The sequence below is a fragment of the Ambystoma mexicanum genome, chromosome 5p (assembly GCF_040938575.1).
Source record: "Ambystoma mexicanum isolate Mex_15411 chromosome 5p, UKY_AmexF1_1, whole genome shotgun sequence".
Taxonomy (NCBI): Eukaryota; Metazoa; Chordata; class Amphibia; order Caudata; family Ambystomatidae; genus Ambystoma; species Ambystoma mexicanum.
Genome location: NC_090930.1, coordinates 1,097,414,691 through 1,097,441,248, shown reverse-complemented (window position 1 = coordinate 1,097,441,248; position 26,558 = coordinate 1,097,414,691). Strand labels below are relative to the sequence as shown.

Here is a 26,558-nt window from a genome sequence, read left to right as displayed (position 1 = left end):
TATATTGCCCCTTATGAAGAAGGCTTACTCTAACTGAAATTAATTTTCATCAAGTTTATTTGAATACTTGTCACTGTGAATCTGTAACTCCCCCTACAGCTCACATTGACCCCTCTTGAGATGCCTGGCTGCTCAACATGCTAACAACCTGTGTAGTACAGACTTCTACCAAAGGTTGGGTTCCTATTGCCAGGAGGTCAGGGTTGTTGTAGTGCACCCAAAGGTTACTGCATACAATCTTGCCTAACATGTGCATTGCTGTAACCAAGGAGACAAAGCACCGGGTGTTTCAAGAACCTCCTCCCTTGCTTTCTGTCCTGCCAAACATGCTGGAGCCTGGGGCGGGTTTAGGCAGTGAACCCCGCCAACAGCAAAACGAACAAAGAGATCAAACCTGGTTTGGCACGCAGAGTAAATCTCCAGAAGGACCTTTACAACAAGAAATGGCAAACAGACTGTGGCCACTTTGACAAAATGGGCACCCATGGATGCTATACTGAAGCTGCGAACGCAGCCCGCGGTAAAAACGCACAATGGTAGGAAAAGGTAAACCCCTGCCACCAGCCATTAATTGTAGAAAGGGGAACATAAAATTGTTACATGAGAAAGTAGACAAAGGGGATACTAGGTAACCCCTCAAGCCCTCAATGTAAGATATTGTGCGCTGGGTCTACAAAGTTACAAAAGGTAAGTACAGTCAATTTCCCTTTACTGCTCTTGGAAACAGTCGTTTAACCAAGAGAAGGTATTTAAACCTTTGGGGAATCTAAAGGACTCCCCTGTGCCACTGCACTGAAGGTACTTTGTGCCACAACGTAAAGATGATGCCGGTGGCATTTTTGACTCCAAAGTCAAAAGAAACTGAGTCCAAATCACAGAAAAATACATGAGTGGGGAAAAAGGTCTCTCTCTCCAGGTTAGAAATTAAGTCCTAAAGTCGAGCAAAGGAGCTGGGGGTCACTCTAGGTAGAAGGGAATTGGCACATTTCTGAGAATTCACCCTAACAACCAATAAGGTTTTACTCCCCTTGAATAGCTTATTGTCATTCTAAATGTGTATCTATAGTTCTTATCCATTAAGTGCATACTGCCCCTCTGAAAATGTATTTGCAAATTATTGCTTACCTTACTGTGTTCGACTGTTCTGAAGTGTATTGTTGTGGTAACTATCATTACTCAGAGAATATTGCAACGGGTTACAGCTGCATGTGTCTTACTGCATACACGTTTCTCCAGCATTGGATCTTTTATGGATTCACATGCTTGGAATATTCCCCGTCATCAGGCTGGGAACCCTCGGTATATTAAGACTTTTTCCATAGGAAAAAATGTTGACACCCGTGGCTCCCTTCGGCTTTCAACCGTCTCCAAAGTAGCGGGAGCACCTCGTGTTTGTTTCTACTTTTGTACAAGGTTGAATTCTACTCTTGAGTGTTTTCGTAAAAATGTCAGGAAAGGTGTTGTCCCACCCGTGTGCCACGTGCGGACTGAAAAAAGTCTATGAAGGAGATGGGCACATGGATTGTTTGTACTGTCTACACCGACACCACTCGGCGGACAGTTGAGATCTGCAAAGGTTTCTCCCAGAAAACTCTAAACGATGGGAATAGACGGCTAGTGACGTGGCTAAATGTAGGAACCTACCCTTCATCGGAGGTAGGGTCGGCGCACAGCCTAGCATCCTGGCCTAAGTCATCGAAGGCGGAATCCCATCGCCGGTCGGTGTCGGCAGAACCTCTGACGAAAAAACCGCGATCGATGAAGAAGCGCCCCTCGGGGAAACACCCGGCGAAAGAATCTTCGTCGAAACATGGGCAGGATCGCCATTTAGGCAAGTAGTCTTTGTCGAAAAAAGGAAAAGATACTCTGAAGACCTCCTCCTCAGGAGACCATCACAGTTCCTCCTCGAGTAGAGACTCGAAGCATAGATCTTCATCAAAAAAGGTGGGATCGCCAAGAGAAGCTGCGTCCCTGCCTACACCATAGTCGACTGAGACTCCATCATTGACGAGATCGTTACTGTCGACGCAGGTAACCCCTGCAGTGGCCCCCGGTGAATGCGACGATACACGTCTCCACATTGACATTGTTGACGGTGGGCACTCCAAGGGCATGGCAGCCAGAGATGGTACGATGCGGTTCTGCCAGAGGCCTTATTGCAGCCGGAGGCGACCTTCTCATTATCCATGGAGGATCAAGAACAGATCGCTGGTCCATCATATCTAGGATTGCAAGGAATTAGTTTGACTGTTTCGGGAGGGCAAGTGCCCCCGCTTCATCATCTTTATTGAACCCTCAATCTGTACTATCCTTTCAAGTTTTGTCCATGCTACAGTCCCTTCTGAAACAGTTGGATGCGAGGCTCCCCCTCGTAGGCGCACCTTCGGGGATGCTGGCGATGCCTACCGACGATGAACCGGGTCCTTCTACGCGGTTGACGGAGAATCCACCCTCCCGTCCAGTTAGCGGGGAGCCACCACGCACATACCCGGAGGAAGGGGTGTTACAGGATTCAGAGTCAGAACCTAGAGGCTCTTTTTCGGATGTTTCATCATCCCCTTCGAGGGATCCTACATGGGAGTCGAAGGCGGAGATGGAAACACCTAGAAGCCCGGCTCAACTGTCGCCGCCAGACGACATCGGGTCTTTTCACGCGATGATGGGCAAAGCCTGTACTGAGTTTGGTTTGACTCCTGGAGAAGAAAGGGAGGAATGCTTCTTGTTCGACCATATGGGGAAAAGAAGGAAGTCGGTCTTCTCAGTTCCCATTCTGGACCACGTCTGGCAAGAAGGTTTGAAGACCATGCGCCACCCGTTTTCAGAACCAGCAATAAATGGCAGATTAGAAAAGAAATTCAAAGCTCCAGATTCTACGCCCAAATGCTTGACTGCTCAACTTTCTCCAAAGTCGGTAGTGACAGCAGCAGCTAGGAAGTCCAGATCGCAACACAAATGTTCTACCCCTCCGGATAATGAGGCTAGGATACGGGATGCGTTTGGCAAGAAGGTTCTGTCCGTAGGAGCGACTACGGTTAAAGCAGCTAACACGCTGGCAATTGTGGCAAGGTACGACAGTGAGATATGGCATCATTTGGCCCCTATCCTGAGGAGCATAGAAAGTCGGCTATGTTACTGGTCCGTGAGGGGGAAGAGGCATCGAACCACTCGATTTAATATCGCTGTGGACTTGGTGGAGTCCGGGTTCAAACAAATAAACAGTGGTTTTGAGGAGGCAAGCCTGGCTGAAATGTACCAACTTTAGACCGGAGGTCCTTTATAAGGTGCTCGATATGCCGTGTGAGGGGGACTAACTGTACGGAGAGAAAGTGGATGAGGCCTTGAAAGGTATGAAAGATACGGCCAGGTCGCTAGGAGCCATGCAAAGTGGAAGAACCTTTCGATCTTTTCGTCCCTTCCGCAGAGCATTGGGAAATTCCTGCTTTATTGCATCTAGAGACCGAAACTTCAGTAGGCCATCATACTCCACCCAGAGTTATAGGCGTGCGGTCCAGGCAGCGCGAAAAAGCCGAAACTACCAGGCTTTGAGAAAAAGGGGATAGTCCTCGTCAGCAAAAGACAAAGTCCCAACAATGACAAGTTTCGGGACGTCCTGGGGGAAAGGGTATCCCGTCGAGTCAACGAGTGGGAAAGTATAACAGATCGCTGGGTATTGCACACGATAAAACTAGGCCATTCGTTGCAGTTCAAGGAAACGGCATCACAAATTCCACCTGTGTATTCGGCACAACCTCATCTTTTGCATATTACAACAAGAAGTGGAGCTTATGCTGCAAAAAGGGGCTATAGAATTCGTCCCTGCCTCTCGGCCACCGGGGAGTTTACTTCGTGGTCAAGAAACCCAACGGCAAATGGCGACCCATTCTGGACCTTCGGGCTCTCAAAGACCCTAAAAAATTCAAAATGCTTACGCTTCAGGTCATTCGATCCATACAGCTGGGAGATTTTCTGGCATAGTTAGTGCTTCAAGATGCATATTTTCACATTCCTTTGCGTCGATGACACAAAGTTTCTGCAGTTCGTAGTCAGTCGGAGCCATTACCAGTTCAGAGTACTTCCTTTCAGACTAAAGTTGTCTCCCAGGACGTTCACAAAATGTTTGGCTCCAGTGGCAGCTTGGCTGCGAAGAAAAGGTCACCACGTTTACCCTTACCTGGACGATTGGCTGATAAGAGGCTCTTCTCCGACCATAACACAGGCAATCTGACGAGAGGGATGCCCCTACAGGAACTGGATTTTCAAGCGACGGTGGTAACTGATGCATCGCTGAAAGTTGGGGAGCCCATCTAGGGTCCCTGCAAGTTCAAGGTCAATGGTCCTCGGCGGAGTCCACTCTTCACATCAACGTGCTGGAGTTAAGAGCAGTGCGTTGGGCTCTGAAGTCCTTTCTACCGCACATATGAGCATCGGTCGTCAATACTAACGGACAACACAACAACTATGTTCTGTCTCGGGAAACAAGGAGGTACGGGTTCCAGGGCGCTCTCGAGCGAAGCTCAGAAAATATGGCATTGGGCCCTCGAACAGAATATGAACATAATGGCTTACCATCTTCCAGGGGTAAAGAATATACAAGCAGACTCGCTCAGCAGGGAAATTAATCAACTGCACAGGTGGGAACTGGACGATCGACAACTAGCAAGCATCTTCAGAAAATGGGGTCATCCATCCCTGGATCTGTTTGCAACCCGAGAGAACAAGAAGTGCACACATTACGCAAGCAGGTGGCCTCAACCCGGATCGATGGGCGAGGCGTTTTCCTTCTCATGGAAGAACAGGTTCGTTTCCGCTAATTCAGCGAACACTCCAGTGGATTCACAAGTTCCCCTGTCGGGTAATTGTAGTGGCTCCTTACTGGGCGAGACAGTCGTGGTTCTCAGACCTTCTCCAGCTGTCGATAGCAGAACCCGTGAAGTTCCAGAAGATTCTGAACCTTTTATCTCTGGACAAAGGAGCAGTTTGGCATCACGAGCCAGATTCCCTCAACCTGACGGCATGGCTCCTGACTTCTCTGAGTTTGGGGACCTGAGCATTCCCTCAGCATGTCGTCGAATCTTGCAGGCGGCACGGGCTCCGTCCACGAACGCTTCATATGCAGGTAAATGGAAGATGTTCTGTGTGTGGTGCAGGCATCATCCGGGGGTAGACCCCTTAGGCGTCGGAGCAGATTCTTCCATATTTGCTACATTTGGCGGAGCAAGGATTGGCTTTTTCCTCCATTAAAGTTCATTTCGTGGCCATCTTGAGATTTACTCGGAAAAGGCACTCGGCGCCGCTGTTCAGCGATTGACTGGTAAAACGTTTCCTGTAAGGCCTGTTTCGGAAGTTTCCACCTAACTGGAATCTCAATCTCGTATTGTCAGCGCTAATGAGGGATGCTTTCGAGCCAATAGCATCGTCGTTTGTTTTTGTCATGGAAAATTGCTTTTTTAGTACCCATTACATCAGCAAGAAGGCTTTCCGAATTACAAGCATTGGTCATTGATCCACCATACTTGCGGTTCTAAAAAGACAAAGTAGCATTGGCAACCAATCCTCACTTCATTCCTAAAGTCCCGACCACATTCCACAAACATTCTTCTATTGTACCAACGTACTTTGCAGCAGCCTCTTCTGTGGCAGAAAATACTCTCCACACGTTGGATGTAAAAAGAGCTTTGAAGTTCTATCTCAGTCGTACTCAAGGTTTTAGACGTTCGAGGCAGCTGTTTGTAGCTTATGGACCTTCGGTGAAGGGAAACTCTAAGCAAGGACTGGCCCGCTGGGTGTCAATGATTGCTTTTTGTCACTCTAAAGCAGGAAAGCCTCTGGAAAGACGGCCAAAAGCTCATTCAACAAGATCCACCTCGTCATCGGCGGCGTTATGGTCAGGAATTCCATTGGCAAACATCTGTCAAGCGGCATCTTGGTTGGTGCCGCACACATTTACTCGGCATTGCCTAGAGCAACGGCAAGCAGCAGATATGCAGATGGGACGAGCAGTCCTTCGGCACCTGTTTCAGTAAGGTAAGCCCCACAAAGGGGTGTATGCTCTTGTCAATATGCTATGTTTAGTTATTGTCAAGATACTGTGATGGGGATTTTTTGGTATACCTAACTGCATGTGTGGCTTGGATAGTGTTGATTTGCATTGCACACCACCAAGTTTAGGGGTACTGCTGTATAATCTATTCTAAGCATGTGAATCCATGAAAGATCCAATGCTGGAGAAGGGAGTAGTTTCTTACCTGTAACTCCATTTCTTGAGCGTTGGTATCTTTCATGGATTCACATGCACCCGCCGGCCTCCCCTGAATGCAAATTCTATAGGTCCCCTCTACTTTGGGGGTTAAAATCTGAAGGGAGCCGTGGGGGCGGGGCTATTTATACCCCTACGTCCTATTGCGTCAGGCGTGCCCAGACCAAAACGACATAGATGGGACACAGAATGGAAAACGTCTTAAGTATACCGAGGGTTCCCAGCCCGACGACTGGGAATATTCTAAGCATGTGAATCCATGAAAGATACCAACGCTGGAGAAATGGAGTTACAGGTAAGAAACTACTCCCTTCTCTTGCCTTAATTGAAAAGTGAACCTAACATTAATAAATCTATTTATATAGAACTGCAAGTGTCTTGACTGTTTTCGTGCCTAAAGGTCTTTGTACTCTACTACATCCCTTCCCTCTCCTAAGATAAGCCTGGCTGCTTGGCCATAGCTACCAAACCTTGTGGCTAGTCCAGGCCTATACGTGGAGTTGGAGCCCTGTATACTAAGTCTTTGATAGTCCTACCATAGGTGGACTTTAGTAAAACTACTGGACATGTGGTTGGCAAAGTAAAAGTACGATTGCATGTCCAAAGTTTTCTTAACTGAGGCGCACGCCCTAATATGTCTTTAAGTGACTGATGCACAGTGTGTGCTAGGTAGAAGTAAAAATGTTCCTTGGATCATAGCTCACCAGAATGAGCAATGCCTGCCATCTGTAACAGGATGCAAATCCCTTAAATTCGGGCATTGTAACTTAGTTAGCATGAAAATGATCTGGCTATGATTCTATACTGAACATCTTTTGGGGACAGTATTTGGTAGAGCATCACAATCATCCTAAGCATGGTGAAAAGGAGCATTGTCTAAAACACTTCAGAACCTAGTTGCTGCACTGATATGAGTTTGTTTCCCAGTATTCCATTTGTCTAGATCAAATGTTATGGACACAAAATCTGAAAACTAACCTAATTTGTGCAGGTATTGCTAAATGCTTTGTTATAAACTTGCCCTTCCAATATTCCCTTTTTTTGTCCAGGTTTAGACTGTTCATACCATTGGTTTAAGTTCTGGAATGCCCTATCGGTGTACAAAGAATGGAAAAGTGCTCCATTAGCATCTAAGCTGACAATGAGATGGCGAACAATGCAACTTCTTTTAATTCCACCCAGACCCACCTTTGAATGGAATAGGGCGGAAAGTTAAATGGGTGTAGGAGGGCTTGAATGGATGGGCCTCACTGTTTCTCAAACATGAACGAATAGCACATTATAGTCCTTTTATACTAACCAAAATGATATAAACAAATTGTTGATCTATCCTCCAGTGGGGCACATCCGCGTAAATATTTAAGATCTAGGAATATGGTGTGGGTCTATGGTCTACTGTTCTTGCAATTCTGCCAACTATATTTTGGTGTACATAAACAGTTGGAAGGAAAGGTGATGATTTGGACAAAGTTAATTAAAGCTGTGTTAACAAGGTTTTCTGATTGCCCGTTTGTGATTAAAAAGGACTTGTAAATAAATCACATGCACTCTAGTACCTTTTTTATAGCCCCTATGTAGATGAACATTTAATTCTGCTTCACTTCATTTTTGGATAAGTAACATTATTCGCCCACTATTTTGTATGTGTTCCTTGACATTCTTTTACATTGGCTTATGTCACATATCAAGATATCAGACGAATGGGCGGAATTAAAGATCAAACCATCATAGTTGTCAAAGCTCCACCCGAGACGAAACTTGAAGTGCCTGACCCAGTAGAGGTATGGATTCATGTGGTGGGGTGTTTCCATCAGGGCTTGAAAATACCTCCAACTTCTCCAAACGTCATTTAATGCTTCTGAAAACTGACCTTTTATTATTGCCATAATGCATGGATTTGCTTGAAAGAGGATTGTCCCTTGTAAATGTGGTGACCATGTGTTCGGTCCCCCTTTTCACCATAATCATGGTAGATCTGCCACACGGTGGATTGAACAGAGCATATTGTGCACTGCTTGAGTCAAACAATCCAGTGTCCTCTGCAGTCCTTTTCTTTGCACGCTAACAATTGTGTCTTCACACAATTAAGGTTTTCTTTTTCAGTTTTTGTTCTGGTTCATCAAGCTAATGTTCCTGTTGCAGTCTCACCAGTGTTTTCCTCCTTTTGAAGGCATATTTGTGTATGTTGCAATGGGCAATGCAGTGCTATGTGTTTTTGCCTGCCTGCTCCCACGTAGTACTATTTTTGGTTGGGTAGCATGCTGTCCTACTCTGAAATGGCGTCTTGGTTCTTGGCAATCTCTCCCAGGAGTCTGGAAGAAGTGGGATAGTACAGTCTGGTAAGTCGGATATAGATAGGCTGAAAAGAGGACCTTTTTAAACAAGATGTTTTATTTTTGAGAGTAAAGAAATCCTCCTCTCAGCCCTTAACTTCTAAGAGTTATCGAACCTGGAAAATAAACATATGCTCTTCCGGATGTCTCATAAAAAAACTGTCCCATGCTATCATGACTTCTATGAAACTAAAAAGCTTTGGATTTTGAACAGGATTATTTTCCCCCTTAGTTAAATAAGTGTTTGTTTGTTTTCTGACCTCCACCAAAGAGTACTCTTTTCCAGCTTTTCGTCTGGTTGTCCCAAAAAAAAATAGTTCTTTTGGCAAAACTGCTTTATCAGCCAGTCTGACAGTTTCTGGATTATGCCCTCTTCAGGGATGTATTACACAGAACAGGTTCCTACTGATTTTGTATCGGTCGATAATCACAAAACACAACTTTCTCTTCATCCCATGTCCAGATATTTCTACTGTAGGCCACAGGCTTGCCTAGCCCAACTTTGGAGAAGTTTTGCTTATAGTTTCTCTCGCCTCCTACTTGGGGTTTTCAAGTGATCAGCCTGAGGAGGCCCATAGCACAATCAAGTCCTGCTTTGGTTCCGGTTTCTCACCCCGTCTGCAGTCTTGGGATTGTCAACCTGACTTGGGTTGCAGTTTCTTTCTCCCCTGCCACTCGAGTAATGCTGTTAGGGAGAATTCTCAAAAATGTGCTAATTCCCTTCTACGGAGACCCCTGCTCTTTTGCTGGACTTTAGGACTTTTGATTTCTAACCTGGGGAGAGTGAGCCCTTTTTCTCACTCTCGTATTTGTTTGTTTAGAACTCCATAGGCATCATCTTTTACATTGTGATACACAGCACCTTCAGTGCAGTGGCACAGGGAAGTCTTGGATTTCTCAAAGGTTTAAATATGTTCTCTTGGTGAAACTGTTTCCAAGAGCAATAAAGTGAAATTGACTTTACTTACAATTTGTAACTTTCTTATCCCGGGCACACACTATCTTACAATAGGGTGCTGTAGGGATTACTTCGTATCCCCTTTGTCTAGTTTCCCAGTTATCAGAATCTTCAAAAAATACAAAATTACATGCTACAACTATGCAGATGATACCCAACTCATCTACAAAATCAGACACCCAAGCTGATCATTCAACCCTAATCTAATGTCTAAAAGAAGTCTTCAACTGGATGAATGCGAAATACCTGAAAATCAACCCAGGAAAGACTGAAATCGTGGTCATATCCAAAGACCAAGAGAACAAATCCGGCATCCTGTGGCCAACGGAAATGGGAACTGCACCATCACCATCTAAGGTAGTAAAAAATCAGAGTCCGGATGGACAACACCCTAACCTTAGAACCACAAATAAATGCAACAGTCAATCTTCCTCCTCCACACAGCAAGAAGAATCCTACCTTTCCTCTCCTTCACGCACAAAACACTCACTATTGTCACCCTCATCATGTCAAGAATCGACTATGCTAACAGCCTCTACCTCGGGATACCAGAATACCTCCTGAAGAAACTACATTGGATTCATAATACAGCAGCCAGACTACTCCTCAAACTATCCAGAAGAGACCATCACTCCTGCCCTTAAAAACACTACACTGGCTCAAAGTGAAACATCGCATCACCTTCAAAACCATGTGCATAACGCACAGGGCAATCAGTGGACAAGGAGCAGAATTACTACAAAAGAAAACCATCTACAAGCCAATGAGACTCCTCAGGTCAAGCAATGAAATCCGCATGGAACTAAAACCATACCTTAAAAAACTTGGAGGCACCTCCTTCTACCACTTAGCCGTAAAAACCTGGAACATCCCAAAAGAAATGAGAAACACCAAAAATCACCTAATATTCAGGAAATTGCTAAATACCTGGCTCTTCAACAGCACAGACCCAAACCAAAACAGAGGAAAAAGGATGACTAAACATAAGAGGAAACTGACAAATCCCAGAACGGACTAAAACTCCCACAAAACCTAGACAGGTGACGCCAAGGACAATAGAACACAAGCGACACCCATAAAGACAAAATCGACAACCCCAGCCAATCCCGCCCAACTTCCTCACTCGCCCCATAGCTGCTACCAGGTAACACAATGTTATAGAATTGTCAAATATTAGCAATCACCACACTAATTGAGAAGTGGACATTAGCAGGTACACTGGCCACATGAGTGGGAAAGGGAGACGGGTAAGGATATGCAGGAAGTTGATGGAAGTGGAGGCCTGATGTGAAAGGGACCCGTGAATACCAGAGAAGCCCAGATGAGGGCAGAGGCGCAGAAATTCTCCCACACCCCATCTGGGGAGATTACGCAAACACAGCGCCTCAAACCATGAGAAATGCCAACTTATAGATTCCACTAACAATTTCCCCCCTCTGCATACACCTCTCAAACGCCAACCACAAACCTGCAGCACAACAAACTGCACAAACGTCACTACATTGCAACAACAAAACAAAAAACAGACTCGCACAACAGTACATGACTACCAGCCGAAAACACCCCAGGCCCAGCCAACTGAACTATCGGGCTGCGGCCGCCAACAGCACATCACTGCTTTCTTGCACTTTTTCCAGCTTCCCCTCACTAACTCGACCTCCCTTCCTCTTTCAGAGCGCCAGGGGACCACTCTGGTGGTGATGGTGCGCGGTACAAATATCCTTTAACATGTAACATTTTTATGTTACCCTTTCTACAATTAATGGCTGGTGTTAGTGGTCTACCTTTTTACTACCATTGTATTTTTTTTTTTTTTACCGCGGGCTGCGTTCGCAGCGACAGTAAGGCACCAATGGCTGCCCATTTAGTCAAAATGGCCTGGTCTTATTTTTTTCGCCATTTTTTGTTGGAAAGATCCTTCTTGAGATTTACTGTGCGCCACACCGGGTTTGGTCCCTTTGTTTTCTTTGGTGGGATTCAGGCTCCAGGGTGTCTGGCAGGGGCAGGAAGCGAGGGAGGTGCCTGAAACTCCGTGCTTAGTCTCCTAGGAGACAGAAATGCACTCTTAGGTGATTGGCCGGCTGGGTGACTGATGGCTAGGCTGGAATGAATGGGAGAAACCTGCATAAAAGGCAAGGCCTTTTGGCTTGGAAGGCAGTCGACCACTGGACAAAGGTATCCGAAGAACTTGGAAGAGACACCTGCTGCAACTCCTGTACCGTTGGTTTGCCTGGTGAAGCCCTGCTGCTGTGCTGATGCTCCGAATTTGTATCGACAGAAGCCTGCAAGGACGTCTTCTCCCCTTGGTGGGACCAATCCACTCCTAAGTAAGTCACTTGGACATCCTCTCGGAGCTGGTTGAATTTCCTCTGCAGTCGCTGCTAGAACTGAATAGCCAGGGAGAGGAACACAAGTTCTTCAGCATGGGGTCTGGCATGGATTCACATGCTCATGAATATTCCCGTCGTCAGGCTGGAAATCCTCGGTAAAGGAAAAAATCTGTTTCAGTTTAGTTTCTGAACTGTCTTCTTCTACTAACCAATCGCTGGTTTCTGGGTCATACTGCCCCAGCCAATGACTGCCCTATACCTAAGCCCCTCCTCTGGCAGCCATCTTCAGATTATTAACACACGTTCAAGTGTTGGGAGTCCTCGTGCTATAGCTCTCGAGCTCTGCGTTTTGCCTTTTTTCCTAAGTTTTCTCTTATTTTTTGGTCAATTCGAGCCTCAGGCTCCACCGATTCTTCTTCCGATCAACGGGGACCAGTTTTGGAATTTTTCTAGGCCCCCAAGGGTGAATTTTCGTCGAGTATCTCCTCTTGGAGGATTCTGGAAGATCTTTGAGGCCTACTCCGCGTGGACATGGCCCAGGACAGACACGACACCTACTGGATCCAAGCGGTTTAGGAATTGCCCTGGATGTAGATTGCAGGATGAGCCTCTACTGCCTTCCCGACGACAAGTCTCACGTGGATGACTGCGCGTTCTGCAAGAACATGTCTGCGCAGACATTGAAGGACCGTCGGACTCGACTCACTAGCTGGAAGGTAAGAGCCCACAAGCAGGTGAGAAGTTAGAGCAGTCTTCTAAGACCTTTGAGGGCGCTCCGGCTACGGGGACCCAACATAAGGCAAAGAATCGCGAGTCCGCGGGCACCGGGAGCGCCGTTGGGTCGGGCTCCTCTGCTGCCAGGCTGGGTGTGATGTCCCCGACGCAGCGAGCCAGCGCGCTGGCTCGGGGGGGAGGGGGAGGAAGTTGCAGAACTCGGGTAAGCTTCGGGAGAAGCCCTGGTTGATCCAGATGGAGAAAGCCAAGAGGGGGGAAGGCGAGGCGGTGACCCTCCCCCTAAGGTGACCTTAAGGCCCCAGACGTGGCCAAGGCTGTGAAGGCCTTGATTCACCCAGCGAAGGCCTCGATTGAAGGAGTCGTGGCGGCCCTGGCAAAGCCTGTGGAGGCTACCCCAGTGGAATGGACTTCTGGGCCTAGAGTTTCCCTGCCACCTCTAAGGGAATAATCTTTTCAACCTATCGAAGACCCCCTGTAAAACTCCAGGACGAGAAAGAGGGGGGGGGGCACGGTAGCCATAACACACATATACCACCTCCGAAGATGATCTGGCTCGTGTCAAATAAAGATCCTGGACAAGAAGTTCCAAGGAGCCCGGTCCTACGAGAGGGAACCCGACGAGGCGGATGTAGAGGGCAACGGTGGAGCAGACGAGGAGCCGTGGAGACCGAGGATCCCACACCCCGGCCGTTGCTCCCGTCGCAACTGATGTCTATGCCACAGGACAACACAGGAGCGATCCTGATGGCTATCCAGACACTGTGTACGGAGATGAGGAACGAGGTTGCCCTTACCCCCAGCAGATGATCCAGGGGCGCCTGGACCGTCGGGGAGCCCGCTGAACAAGTGGAGGCGAATCCATCCTCCCCCTTCTTTCCAGCCTTCACCTCCTTCCCCTCCACCGAGGGATGAGACGGGGACGGACGACAACGGTGGTGATGACGAGCCGGATCCACCATCACCCCCCTGCCCGGCCCTCCCCTCCACACGAAATTTGGCTCATTTCACGCCATGATCGCCAGGGCATCAAAGCTTTTCCAGCTTTGTCCCGAAGGGCAGGAGGAGGGTATCCTCTACCAATGACGGGAGGCAAAGAGGAAGACAGTCCTGTTACTGGACGGCATCTGGGACGAGGGACTATCGCTGCTCAAGAACCCTTCTACGGCTCCTGCAAAGAGGGACCGGTATGAGTAGTACCAGGTCCCAGATTCTGCCCCGATGTGCCTCAGAGCTCAGCCGTTCCTGGATTCAGTGGTCTCCGCGACGGCCAAGAAGAAATCTGCAGGGGTGACGGCATCAACTTCCACTTCCCCCACTGGATGGCGAGGGGAAGAAGCTGGATGCCATGGGACGAGTCATCTTGTCAGAGGTGATGACCATCAAAGCGGCCAATGCCCTCATCGTGGCACGCTACAACAGGGAGCTATGGTTCAAGATTGCTCCCCCTCCTGGATTTCCTGCCAGACAAGAGGGCGGAGGCCCTTGAAATCCTACAGGAAGGCGAGGTGGTGTTGGACCACGCCATCAGTGGCCACGGACAACACCGACACGGGTTTTCGCCAGACAGGAAACAGCGTTTGCCTCCGCCGGGGTGGGTGGCTCAAGGCCACCGACTTCCATCACGACGTTCAGACCAGGGTACTAGACATGCCGTTCGACGGGAACAACCTGTTCGATAAGGCAGTAGACGAGTCACTAGAGGCCATCCAGGCGAACACCGAGACGGCCCGGGCCTTGGGTTCTCTCCAACGACGGCCATCCTTTCGGACCCCCAGAGGCAAGTCTCAAGGTGCCTCCAAAGGATTTGGTGGCGGTTCCTCGTCATACTGCCAAGCGGCCCGCTCATCGTCGCAGGAGGCCTACAGAGGCTGTAACAAGGACGGAGGAGATCGTTGTCGCCAAGGCAGCAAGGCCTCGGCGAAGCAAGATTGAACTGGCCATGATGTTGGGGCCCCCGCCCAAGCACCCCGGTGGGAGGCCGGCTGGCGAATTTCATCAGCATGTGGGAGTCCATCTCCACTGACCGTTGGGTGCTGGATGCTCTGGCCAACAGGCACATTCTGGCATTCCAAAGAAAGTGTCCCAGTCTACCACCCGTGGCCAGGAAGGAAAACCACATGCCAAAGCTACTTTTGGAGGTACGAGCAATACTAAAAAAAAAAGGCGCGATAGAACTCGTCCCGAAGAGGCTCCAGAGGATACTTGCTGTACTTCCTCGTCTGAAAGAAGACCGGCGGTTGGAGACCCATCCTAGACCTTCGCCGTCTAAACAAATGCATTAAGTTTCAGAAGTTCTGGATGGTCACCCTTCAGCACATGCTGGGACAGCTGGAGGAGGGCGACTTCCTGTCGTTGCAGGACTTGGAGGATGCCTACTTCCACATCCCAATACACAAATGACATCAAAAGTTCCTAACATTCGTAGTCCAAGGGTGACACTACCAGTTCATGGCCCTACCCTTCGGTTTGAAGTCGGTGCCGAGGGTCTTCACCAAGTACCTGGCTGCGCCTGCAGGGGATCCACATATACCCCTACCTGGACGATTGGCTCATCTGAGCACGGTCAAGAGAACTCGCTGTCGATCACACGGCGAAGACCGTCCGACTGCTCACGGATCTGGGATTCTCCATCAACTTCGTGAAATCCCACTTGGTATCGTTGCAAGACGCCCTGTTCCTAGGAGCCACTGGACAGTGGCGCGGTTGGTTTCACCGTCTGAAAGATGAAGGCCATCCTGGGCAAGGTAGAACGGCTGTTGACCATGGAAATGGCCAGGATGAGGTCTATCAAGTCCCTACTCAGCATGTCATTGTGCAGGTTGCGGATGCGACCACTGCAGGAGTTCCTCGACGGCCCTTGGATGCAAGCAGCGGGCAGTTTCAAAGACAAGATGTCCCTCAACGAGACGTTCCGCCAAGCGATCCGGTGGTGGGGCAACCGCACGCATCTAGTGGCGGGTATGGACTTCCAGACCCTGACACATCAGGAAACTGATGACGGATGCCTCCCTGGAAGGATGGGGAGCACACACCGGAAATCTCCACGCAAGAGGCCTTTGGCTCCCGGAGGAGAGGTCACTACACATCTCCGAGCCGTGTTCTGGGCCCTCAGGTCGTTCCTCCCATCCCTCAAGGGCAAGGTGGTGAGTGTCTTCACCGACAACACGACCACAATGTTCTACATCCGGAAGCAAGGAGGCACCAGAGCCCCCAGCCCTATCCAAGAAACGCAGGAGCTGTGGCACTAGGCCGTTGCCCACAGGGTGTTCCTGGTACCCTTCCACCTGGCAGGAGTAAAGAACACCGTCGCCGACTCACTCAGCAGGGTGCTGCACTCGTGCTACGAGTGGGAACTCTGGCAGGATCAAGTGGATCTGCTATTCCGACGATGGAGCAATCCCCAGATAGATCTCTTCGCGACAGCGACTAATACCAAGTGCCGGAGGTTGGCCAGCACGTTTCCCCAGCCGGGGAGCATGGTCGATGCATTTTCCTTCCCCTTGGACAGCCTGTTCCTGTATGCGTTCCCGCCGTTGCTTCTGCGACTCCTCAGTCAACTCAGATGATGCCGGTGCAGGATGATCATTGTCGCACTGGTGTGGCCTAGGTAGATATGGTTCCCGGACCTTCTGGACTTGTCAACATCCCCTCCTTCATGCCCAAGGTGCCGTCAGACTCCCATCTCAACGAGCCCTTGGTGTTGCCCATTTTCTTCCCGTCACTTTTGTCGCCGGCTGAGAGGACTATGCACTCGCTGGATGTGGCTAGAGCGCTAAAGTTCTACGTGGACTGCACAGAGTTTTCGGAAGACATCACAGCGGTTTGTGAACTTTGGACCTGTGAACCAAGGGATGGCCCTCTCGAAGGCTTCCATTTCCAGATGGCTCTCTGGCTGCATTATGCACTGCCATCGGTTGGCAAACCGACTGTTGCCCGGCCATCCGAGAGCCCATTCGACCAGAGCGATCGCTGCTGCTACGGCGTTCCTGTCTGGTGTGCCACTGCTGAGCATCTGCAGGGCTGCTACGTGGAGGTCGACGCACAGCTTCACGAGATTCTACTGCGTCGACCGGGATTCGAGGGAGGAGTCCAGAGTCAGCCAAGCAGTGCTGCGCAACCTGTTCGCTTGAAGGTGAGCCTGTTGTGGAGGTAAGAGATGCTTAATATTGAGCCTTGCACCTCCCGTGGTTGTGCATGTGTGTGCTGCTGTGTATTCTTGTATTAATGAGCATGTGAATCCATGCCATACCCCATGCTGGAGAAGGAACAAATTACTTACCTGTAACTGTTCTCCAGCATGGGTCTGGCATGGATTCACATGCAAACCTTCCCTCCAACCCCTCTGCCGCTCCTCTCTTGGTCCTACTGCCACTTTACGTGCTACCAAATCTGAAGATGGCTGCCAGAGGAGGGGCCTAGGTAGAGGGCAGTCATTGGCTGGGGGCAGTATGACCCAGAGACCAGTGATGGGTTAGTAGTAGAAAGTTCAGAAACTGAAAAAAGAAAAAGAAAATCCGTATTCCCTGCCTGGCGACTGGGAATATTCATGAGCATGTGAATCCATGCCAGACCCATGCTGGAGAACAACAGTTAGAGGTAACTAACTTGTTCCATCATGTGCGTTGCTTTTAAGCTGGACAAGAGCTCCAGGAAGATCCGCCGCGCTTCCAGGAAGCAGGACTGACTGAGCCTGAGCCACCTCAACAGAGTGCTGGATCCCAGATGCAAGGAAAGCCCATCTCGACAGCCAGAAACCGCAGTGTTGCTATTTGCGTTAGACGCAAAGAGCTGAAACACCGAAGGACTACTTGTTTGAAGATTGCCGGTGAGCGTTGCAGTGCAGGAGTCTCCATAAGTCTTGTGCCCACGACTGAGTCCCAGGAACACCAGGATCTGCAGAGCTGCATAGGGACAGAAGCCATCTGCTGCACTTTTCTTCAACCTAAAGGTACTGTACAGTTTAAGAGAACTTGCCTCTTGTTGTGTAACCTCACTTGTCCTCGTTGGCGACTTGTCTTGGTTACTTCTGTAGAGTTGCTTGCAGCTTCTTTACCTCACAAGCCTAATCGGCTTGTGGCCCTACTTTGAATTCTTCTTCCACAGATTTCTAAAACATTGCAAGACTTTTACTTGACTGCAAGAAGTGCTTCAGTTCACCTTGACTTTTGCTAACTTAACATTGGCTGGCCTGGCTCCCTGAATGACTCGTCTGTCCTCTGCTTGTGTTTTTTGCCTTCTAGGAAAGAGTTAACCGACTTTGCAAGGGAGGTTGAAAGTACTTACCCGATTATGAATAATTGTGTGAACACTTGTCTTATTCTGAAACCCCTTCTTTGACACTCCTCTCCATAATATTCTAAATGCAACAGTGATCTATGAATGTCCCCAGCACCCTAACTATTGAAGTCACCTGAGGGTGTAGGTAGTGTCTGTGGGTCATCCCAAATGGGTATTTGCTGATTTAGAAAACTATGTATTTTGAAGTATATTTGTGTTGCTGTATATTGCTACATTCTGAAGAAAGCTTATTCAAACTGATTCTTGATTAAAGAAGTGTTAATTTAACAAACATGTTTATTTGAATACTTGTTACTGAATCTCTTAACTCCCCTATTGCTCACATTGACCCCTCTTGAGATAAGCCTGGCTAATCGACCACACTACCAACTTGTGTAGTACAGACTTCAAAGGTTGGGTTTCTATTGCCAGGAGGTCAGGGTGGTTGTAGTGCACCCAAAGGGTTCTGCATACAATCTTGCCTACAATGGTGGCAGGTGGTGAGGATCTATTGTAGAGTTGTTACACTAAGAACTTACTTTGCTTTTGTTCAACTAAAGAACTTCACAAGGCTAAGCTCCACTAGAAAAGCAATTGTTAAATGCCTAATATGGATAACTTCAGTCAGGAAGCTCTGGTCATTTTAACAGAGAAACAAAGAAATGTGCAAAGTCAGGAATCTCCTTGTTAAAGGAAAGAAAAATTAATTAATTAATTGCAAGATTGTTCAATCAAAGTCTGGGTAGTAGACCTGTCACACCTACTAACACAGGAAATGTGGAAATTGATAATGAGGATGATTATGCAGAGTCTAACTCTGTCTTAGAAGAGTCGGGAGAGGAGTCCCAGGAAGGGAGTGCCCTTTTGCCTCAACCTTTAGCCACTGTGACCCCACAAGGGCCATCAGTCCATCAGAGTCCAGAATTTCATTCTTGAGAGAATGAGACTTGAGTTGTAATTCAAAAGATTACGAAACCAGGCTGAAATCAAACATCAGGACATCAAACTTGGGAAACTAGAAATGCAACATGCTCTTGAAATGAAGAAATTGTCTTTTTAAAATGTTTCTATCCCAGAGTCCTCTAGGTCTTCCAGTCCAAAGAGGGTGTGCATGCCCAAAGAAGTAGTGCTTGGGTATGATGTGAAACTTGATATTTTGGATAGGTTGGTTGCTTTTGAAAGCAATTATGGGATTCAGGGTTTCACACGGAATCTGTTAATTCCTTGGCTTTTGCCTAGGCTCCCCCAGGTTGCAACTGGTGCTGTAATGGAGGTGGGGGAACTTGAAAGATTGGAGTATGAAAATGTGAAGCTAGCTTTGATAGCTAGATTTGGGAAAACTCCTTCCCAGTATCTTATGAGGGTTAGGACCCTCAAAGACTGATGGTACCCCTTGGGCTACCTGGGCGTGTGACTGTTTGAAAAACTTAGATGGTTGGGTTTAGGGTTACATAGTGAACTCCTTTTAAAGGAAGGAGATCTATTTTTGTTGTAGTCTATTTTTGATGCCTGTTCTCCTGAGCTTAGACAGCACTTGGCTGTCTCAAGAGATTGATCCCAAGAAGCTTGCAAAAGCTGCTGACTTGTGGGTTACCAACAAGGCCCCCTCACAAAAAGGATGAGGGGAAGCAGCACAAGAAAGCGGACAAAGAGAATTCGAAAACCTCCCATCCAAAAGAGGGCCACAGACATAAGAGTAAGCCATTTGGGAAACCAGGTCAGTCTAGTGAAACCTCTGATGCCAAACCAGAGGGAGGTCAGCAGAAACCCCATTCCAGAAATTTTGTGAATGTTATGCTTGTGGGTCTACTGACCATCTGATACGGGATCCCAGACGCAAGTGTAAACCTTCAGGGGTCCACACTACCTCCTTAGCCTTCATCCCTGAGGGAGAAGTACATATGGCAAGTGGAAACTTTCATCTATTGGCTGAAGACCCCATTGGAGTCTCAGCCAGTGTTTTAGTGTCCCAGGGTCTGTGGGAACAGCAGAATCTAGATGTGTACAACTATTCCAGATAACACAAAAGAATCTTACAAGGACAGTGTACTTGTGAATGATCAGGAAACCGGGCCAGCATCGCAGTGGTGGATAAAACCTTTTTCAAACCTGAGGATGTTGCCAAGGCACCCAAAGGCCCCACTAAGCTTGCTGGAGGCCCTGTCCAGATGGTTCCAATACTACCAGCACTCATGCAGTGCAACAATATGACCAAGCATGCCGTCAGTGTTCAGAGTGAGGTGCCTGGGAGAGTCCTGTTGGGGAATGACTTAAAAACTCTTGGAGTTGTATGAAGCACCCCAGGCCTCCCAGTAAAAGGAAGCAGGAACAAACTAGGAAGGCCAGAGAGCTCACTTTAGAGTACTCTCAGTGGGTTGTTACAGAAGAACCTAAAACGCCCAGTCACAGGAAGAGCAAACCTCTTCTTCCAGGAAGAAAGAGACAAAGGGGAAACCCGAAATCTCAGGAAACAAAAGTAGCACTCCTGTGCACAAAACCAGGAGAGCCCCCGAGAGGACAGTCCCAGGTCACGCCAGTGACCCTTCCACCAGCTGAGGCTGAGTTGGAGAAACTACCCGATGATGGTGAATCAAGACCTTCCCCCTGTTGGAGTTCTGGATCCTAAAGACCATCCTGAGCTGCAGATTTTGCTTGCAGAAGAAGGCCCCTGTAGGGCAGAGGTCGGAGTGTCCTACTATTGAAGGACTTCGCCAACAGGCAGCTGACCAGCCGGAAGGGCAAGAGCCAGGGAAGCACAGGTTGTACTGGGAGGATGGCCTCCTCTGCAGTGAACCTATTGAGTCTACCCCAGGGAACTACAAAAGGCTTGTGCCTCAGGAGGCGAGACCCCAGTTTCTACAGTTAGCCCATGATATTCCCTTAGCTGGCCACTTAAGTTTTAAGAAGATCAAGGAAAGGATTTCTCTGTATTTCTACTGGCCCAAGATGGGGTCTGATGTCTATACGTTCTGTAGAAGCTGTCGCACTTGCCAGACCACTGGCAAGAGTGTGGAGCCAAGAATGTGGCACCTTTGGTGCCTCTCCCAGTGGTGGGAGTCAGTTTTGAGAGGGTAGGAATCGACATTGTTGGTCCCTTGGACCCTCCCACCTCTTCAGGCAACTGATTTATATTGGTTGTGGTAGACCATGCTACCGAGTATCCTGAAGCTATACCCTTGAGGACTGTTACTGCTCGGGCAGTTGCTAAGGCCATCCTTGGTATGTTTACCAGGGTTGGTTTTTCTAAGGAGGTTATCTCAGACATGGGGACCAGTTTTATGTCCCACTACATGCAAGCCATGTGGACAAACTGGTGACCTACAAGTTCTCAACAGCCTACCATCCCCAAACCAGTGTGTTGGTGGAGAGGTTTAATAGAACTATCAAGAGCATGATGGGTGCTTAAGAACCCCTTAGAAGAAAGTGGGACCTTCTACTGCCATGCCTTCTTTTTGCTTATAGAGCAGTCCCTCCAGGAAGGGGTTGGATTCAGTCCCTTTGAGCTCCTCTATGGTCATCCGGTTATAGGTCCATTGGCCCTAATCAAGGAAGGGTTTGAGTGCTCCTTCCCACAAGCCAGTGAGTCACTATGCGTTGGGTCTCCAAAGGAGAAAGACTCACATGATGACAGAAGCTTCTGATAACTTGAAAGCAGGTCAGGCTCTGGTGATGCATTGGCATGACCAGAAGGCCAACATGGTTGAGTTTACGCAAGACCAGTTCTAGTTATGGTACCCACATGGCAGAGGGCCTTACAGGACAAATGTACTGGACCCTTCAAAGTTGTGGGAAAACCTCAATTATTTGGTGGACTAAGGCAATCCTAAGGAGGCCCCCAGGGTCTTTCACACCAACCGCCCAAAGGCCTATGTCTCTAGACCAGAACTGGGAGCTTTGCTTCTAGCATCTGCTCAGGAGGAGGAGAGTGAGCCTCTATCTGCCCTCCTCGGGGGACAACCTTTACATGGAAAGATAGGAGTTCAGATCTCTTCTGATCTGACACTGGGACAACAGGAGGCATGCAAAATTCTGTTAAATCAGTTTGCCGCTCTGTTTTCACTATCACCAGGCTTGATCCTTTGGGGCCAGCATGATATTTTCACTGGTGACCGTCTCCTTGTCAAAAACAGGGGTTACAGGATGTCGGACCATGGAAGAACCCACATAAAAAGAGGTCAAGAAGATGCTTGATCTTGGGGTAATAGAGCCATCTACCAGTCCATAGGCTAGTCCTGTTGTACTAGTGTCAAAGACAGGATCCAAGGAGTTGAGATTCTGTGTGGACTATAGAGCTCTTAATGCAGTCATCACGACTGATGCCCATCCTTTACTTAGGACAGATGAGCTGGTGAACAAACTTGGTTCAGCCGAGTACCTCAGTACGTTTGACCTAACCTCAGGCTATTGACAAATGGCCCCGACAGACCATGCCAAGCAGAACTGCATTTTCAACCCCTGGAGGCCTCTAACAGTTTAAGGTTATGCCTTTTGCTACATTCCAAAGGATGGTAACTCATGTTCTGAATGGGATGGAGGATTTATGCATGGTCTACTTGGATGACATTAGTGCTCAGCCCTACTTGGAAGGAACATATTGACCACTTGGGATATGTATTGCAGCCTCTTCAGCAGGCCAATCTAACCATAAAGGCAAGTAAATGTCAAATTGGTCAGAATAAAGTGGTCTACCTTGGACATCAGGTAGGAGGAGGTGAAATAAGGCCATTGCCTAGCAAGGTAGAAGCTGTACAAGACTGGGCCACCCCTACTACTCAAACCCAAGTGAGAGCCTTTCTACATCTCACAGGTTACTGTAGGAACTTCATTGAGAACTATGGGTCCATAGCTTCTCCCTTGAATGTGATATCCTTGCCAACATTCCCCAAGAAGGTCAGGTGGAATGAGTGCACAAAGTCCAGAAAGCCCTTTGTCAAGCTCCAGTCTTGAGAGCTCCTGACTACAACCAATCCTTTATTGTACAGATAGATGCTTCCAATACAGGTATAGGTGCTCTGGAGAGTCACCTGGATGAGAAAGGCAGGGGACACCAAATCTACTTAATCAGTAGAAAACTGAAGGACCCTGAAACAAGGTGGTCAACCATAGAACGTAAATGTTTTGCCATTGTGTGGTCTTAAGTTTAGACCATACTTGTATGGATCTACTTTTGTAAATCAAACAGACCACCAACCCTTGAGATGGTTAATGTAGATGAAGGTGGGGGGATCCTAAATTGTTAAGATGGTCTATCAGCCTGCAGCGGTTTGATTTTACTATATACCACAGATCAAGGTGTAATAACCAAAATGCTGATGGTCTCTCCAGAAAGAGTGACCGACTGGAGTGAGGAGATTCATCCAGGGGTGGATTAAATCCTCCTGTCCCTTAGTCTGGGGGGGGGGGGGGGGGCAGGGGTGGAGTGTTGGGGAGAATTCTCAGAAATGTGCGAATTCCTCTCTACCTTAGAGACCCCCAGCACTTTAGCACTTTTTTGCTGGAATGGCGGACTTTAATTTTTAACCTGCAGAGACCCTTTTTTCCCGACTCATGTATTTTAATGTGATTTTGAACACTGTTTGGTTGTGGAGTCTGACAAACTCCATAGGCGGCATCTTTTACTTTGTGTCACACAGAACCTTCAGTTCAGTGGCACATGGAAGTCTTTCAGATTTCCCAAAGGTTTAAATACCTTCTCCTGGATAAACTACTGTTTCCAAGAGCAGTAAAGTGAAGTTGACTTTACTTACATTTGTAACTTTCTACAACCAGCACACACATCTTAAAATAGGGTGCTGGAGGGGATTACTTCCCTTTGTCTAGCGTCTCATGTAACAATGTTGTTACCTTTTCCTCGAATGGCTGGTGGCAGTGGTTTACTTTTAACCACTGTGGTGTGCTTTTACTGCGGGCTGCGTTCGCAGCTGCAGTAAAGCACCCAAGCGTGCCATTTTTGTCAAAATGGCCCAAGTCTTCTTTTTTTGCCATTTCTTTATGGAAAGGTCCTTCTTGAGATCTACTCTGCCCGCCAAACCAGGTTTGGTCCCTTTGTTTGCTTTTGTCTTTGGCGGGATTCACGAGTGAAGCCTGCCTCTGGCTCCAGGGTGTTTGGCGGGGGCAGGAAACGAGGGAGGTGCTTGAAACTCCCTGTACTGCCTCCTAGGAGACAGCAATGCACTGGTAGGTGTTTGGCTGGCTGGCTGTCCGTCTAGTACAGCCACCCTGCTGCGCGACTGACAGTTATTAAAGTACTTAAACCTATATTTCTACCAATCGAGGCTTCGATCTTTTGCAAGTGTATAAATAGTTTGGCAGAAAGTGTGTGTATACCAAAACTGTCTTGGTCAAGAGGTCATTTTGTCGGAGGTAACGTGATGCAAAAGATGATGCATGTAGAGCGCAAGTCGTGTGAAAGGGCCCATCTAGTTCATTGGTAGATGTTCTACCAGTATTGGTGTAAAATTTATTTATAAGAATATAAATCTAGTTCATACCCAGTTGTCTAAGTCGCATGCAAAGAAGTCTTCATTCAATAAGTTAGTCACCAAATTATATGCATTCGTCTAGTCTCATCTGCAAGCATAATTCAGCAATGACTTCTATAGAATTTTACTGTACAACATGAAACGCCAAATGAAGCAAGTCCCCTTCCGTATTCGTTCCTTTGGGCTTAAAGGCATCCAACTTTCAAAATCAAAATACCTCTCAACTTGCCAATATTTGGTGCTCGTTCTCTTTTGGTATAGTTACACTTTCCAGTGTTATAAATTGAATCTGGACAATTATTAGTCTTGTATCCAATGCACTGGATATTTACAATTCCATGCAACTACGTTGGACTTAACGTATTCCTCATCTTAGATCTTAAATCTTAGATGTATTCCATCCAGTTTTGGGTGCTTCAGAAATTTTTTCTTGGCAGATGGCGCCGTGCATCGATGTCGAGTCTAAGTCCCTTGAAGGCGTCCATCGAGGGTGACGTCATCGGGTATACAAGTAGCACGCGCGGTGCCCATTGGCCTCAGTGCCGTTTTTCCGCAGTACGTTTTGCTTCGGAGTAGTTCAGAGATGCAGTTCTCCAGCATGGGGTCTGGCATGGATTCACATGCTCATGAATATTCCCCGTCGTCAGGCTGGGAATCCTCGGTAAAGAAAAAACCAGTATCAGTTTCGTTTCTGATCTGTCTTTCGTAGTAATAACCAATCACTGGTCTCTGCGTCATACTGACCACAGCCAATGACTGCCCTCTACCTAAGCACCGCCTCTGGCAGCCATCTTCAGATTTTTACCGCACGTTCATGTGTTGGGATCCTCGTGCTATTGCTCTCGAGCGTTAGTGCTATTTTTTCGCGTTTTTTCACAAAAACTCGATTTCTTTCGGTCAAAAGAGCCTCAAGCTCCACCGATCCTACATCCGATCAACGGGGACCCGTGTCGGATTCGTCTGCGCCCCTCAAGGGTGAAGATTTCGTCGAGCTACACTTCGGAGGACTCCAGAAGCTTCTCAGGCCCGGTCTCGGAGATGGCCCAGGAGAAGGGAAGCTCGACGCCCGGAAAGCTGTTCAGGGTCTGCCCTGGATGCCAGCTGCAGAACGTCTTTAAGGAGGACGAACACTCTTTCTGCCTTTACTGCCTTCATGAGGACAAGACGCACGTGGAGAAGGACTGTGCGTTTTGCGGCAACATGTCGGAACGGACCATGAAGGACCGCCATCAACGTCTCGCCAACTGGCTGGAGGGTAAGAGCCCGTCTGGCGAGAAGAAGAAGAAACCCGAGCGGTCTTCTAAGACCTTTGAGGGCGCCCCGGCGACGGGGGCCCAACATAAGGCTAAGCACCGCGAGTCCGCTGGCACCGGGAGCGCCGAACGGTCGGGCTCTACGGGCGCCAGGCAGGGCGCACCCTCCCCGGCACCATCAACCACGAGCCAACGCTCTGGGTCGGGTAAGAGGAAGGCCGAGCACCCGGCGAAACTCCTGGAGAGGCCCCGGTCGAGCTCTAAGGCAGAGGAGGAGCGTGGCAGTGCCCCCTCCCTCAAGGATAAGGCGGTGAGCGCACCTAAGGTGGTGAAGGCCTTGATCCATCCGACCAAGCCCTCTATCGAAACGGTCGCGGCGGCCCTGGCTCAGCCTGTGGAGGCTGCGCCAGTGGTGGCGACCTCGGGGCCCACAATCTCCCTGCCTCCTCGGAGGGAGTCTTCTTTTGTGCCCATCGATAGGACCCCCGTGAAACCCCCCGTGGGGAAGAAGGAGGGGCAGGGCGTCGTCGTAGATTCAGCCTCAACCTCAGAAGAGGAGCTGATCGAGGTCTTAAGCCACGGCCTAGGCGTGGAAGAAGGCCAGCCCATCGGAATGGACCCCGACGCAGGTGACGACGACATCGTCGAGGATACCGACGGGGCCCCTGCTCGCCCGTCGGATTCCCCTCTGCCAGCGCCGCAAGACAACTCGGCGGCCATTTTGTTGGCCATACAGTCCTTATGCTCCGAGATAAGGACGAGACTACCGTTACCGACGGAAGAACCTTTCCCGTCGGGGGATCCAGAACCGGGACCTTCTGGTGTTCCCCCTACCAAGAAAAGAAGGATCCATCCACCACCTCCTTTTCAACCGTCGCGCCCCGTCCAGCCCTCTCCCCCGTCCACCCGAGGGGATGATACGGGGACTGACACG

General features: G+C 48.6%; 1 protein-coding gene across 1 annotated transcript in view; it reads left to right on the top strand.

Moving 5' to 3' along the window:
- E2F3 (E2F transcription factor 3) overlaps positions 1 to 26,558 on the top strand; it is a 191,808-nt gene that overhangs the window by 141,906 nt on the left and 23,344 nt on the right. Inside the window, exon 5 of the mRNA XM_069613576.1 lies at positions 7,923 to 8,037. Within this exon, the coding sequence (XP_069469677.1) occupies positions 7,923 to 8,037 (115 nt within the window). The remainder of the gene's footprint in view (positions 1 to 7,922; positions 8,038 to 26,558) is intronic.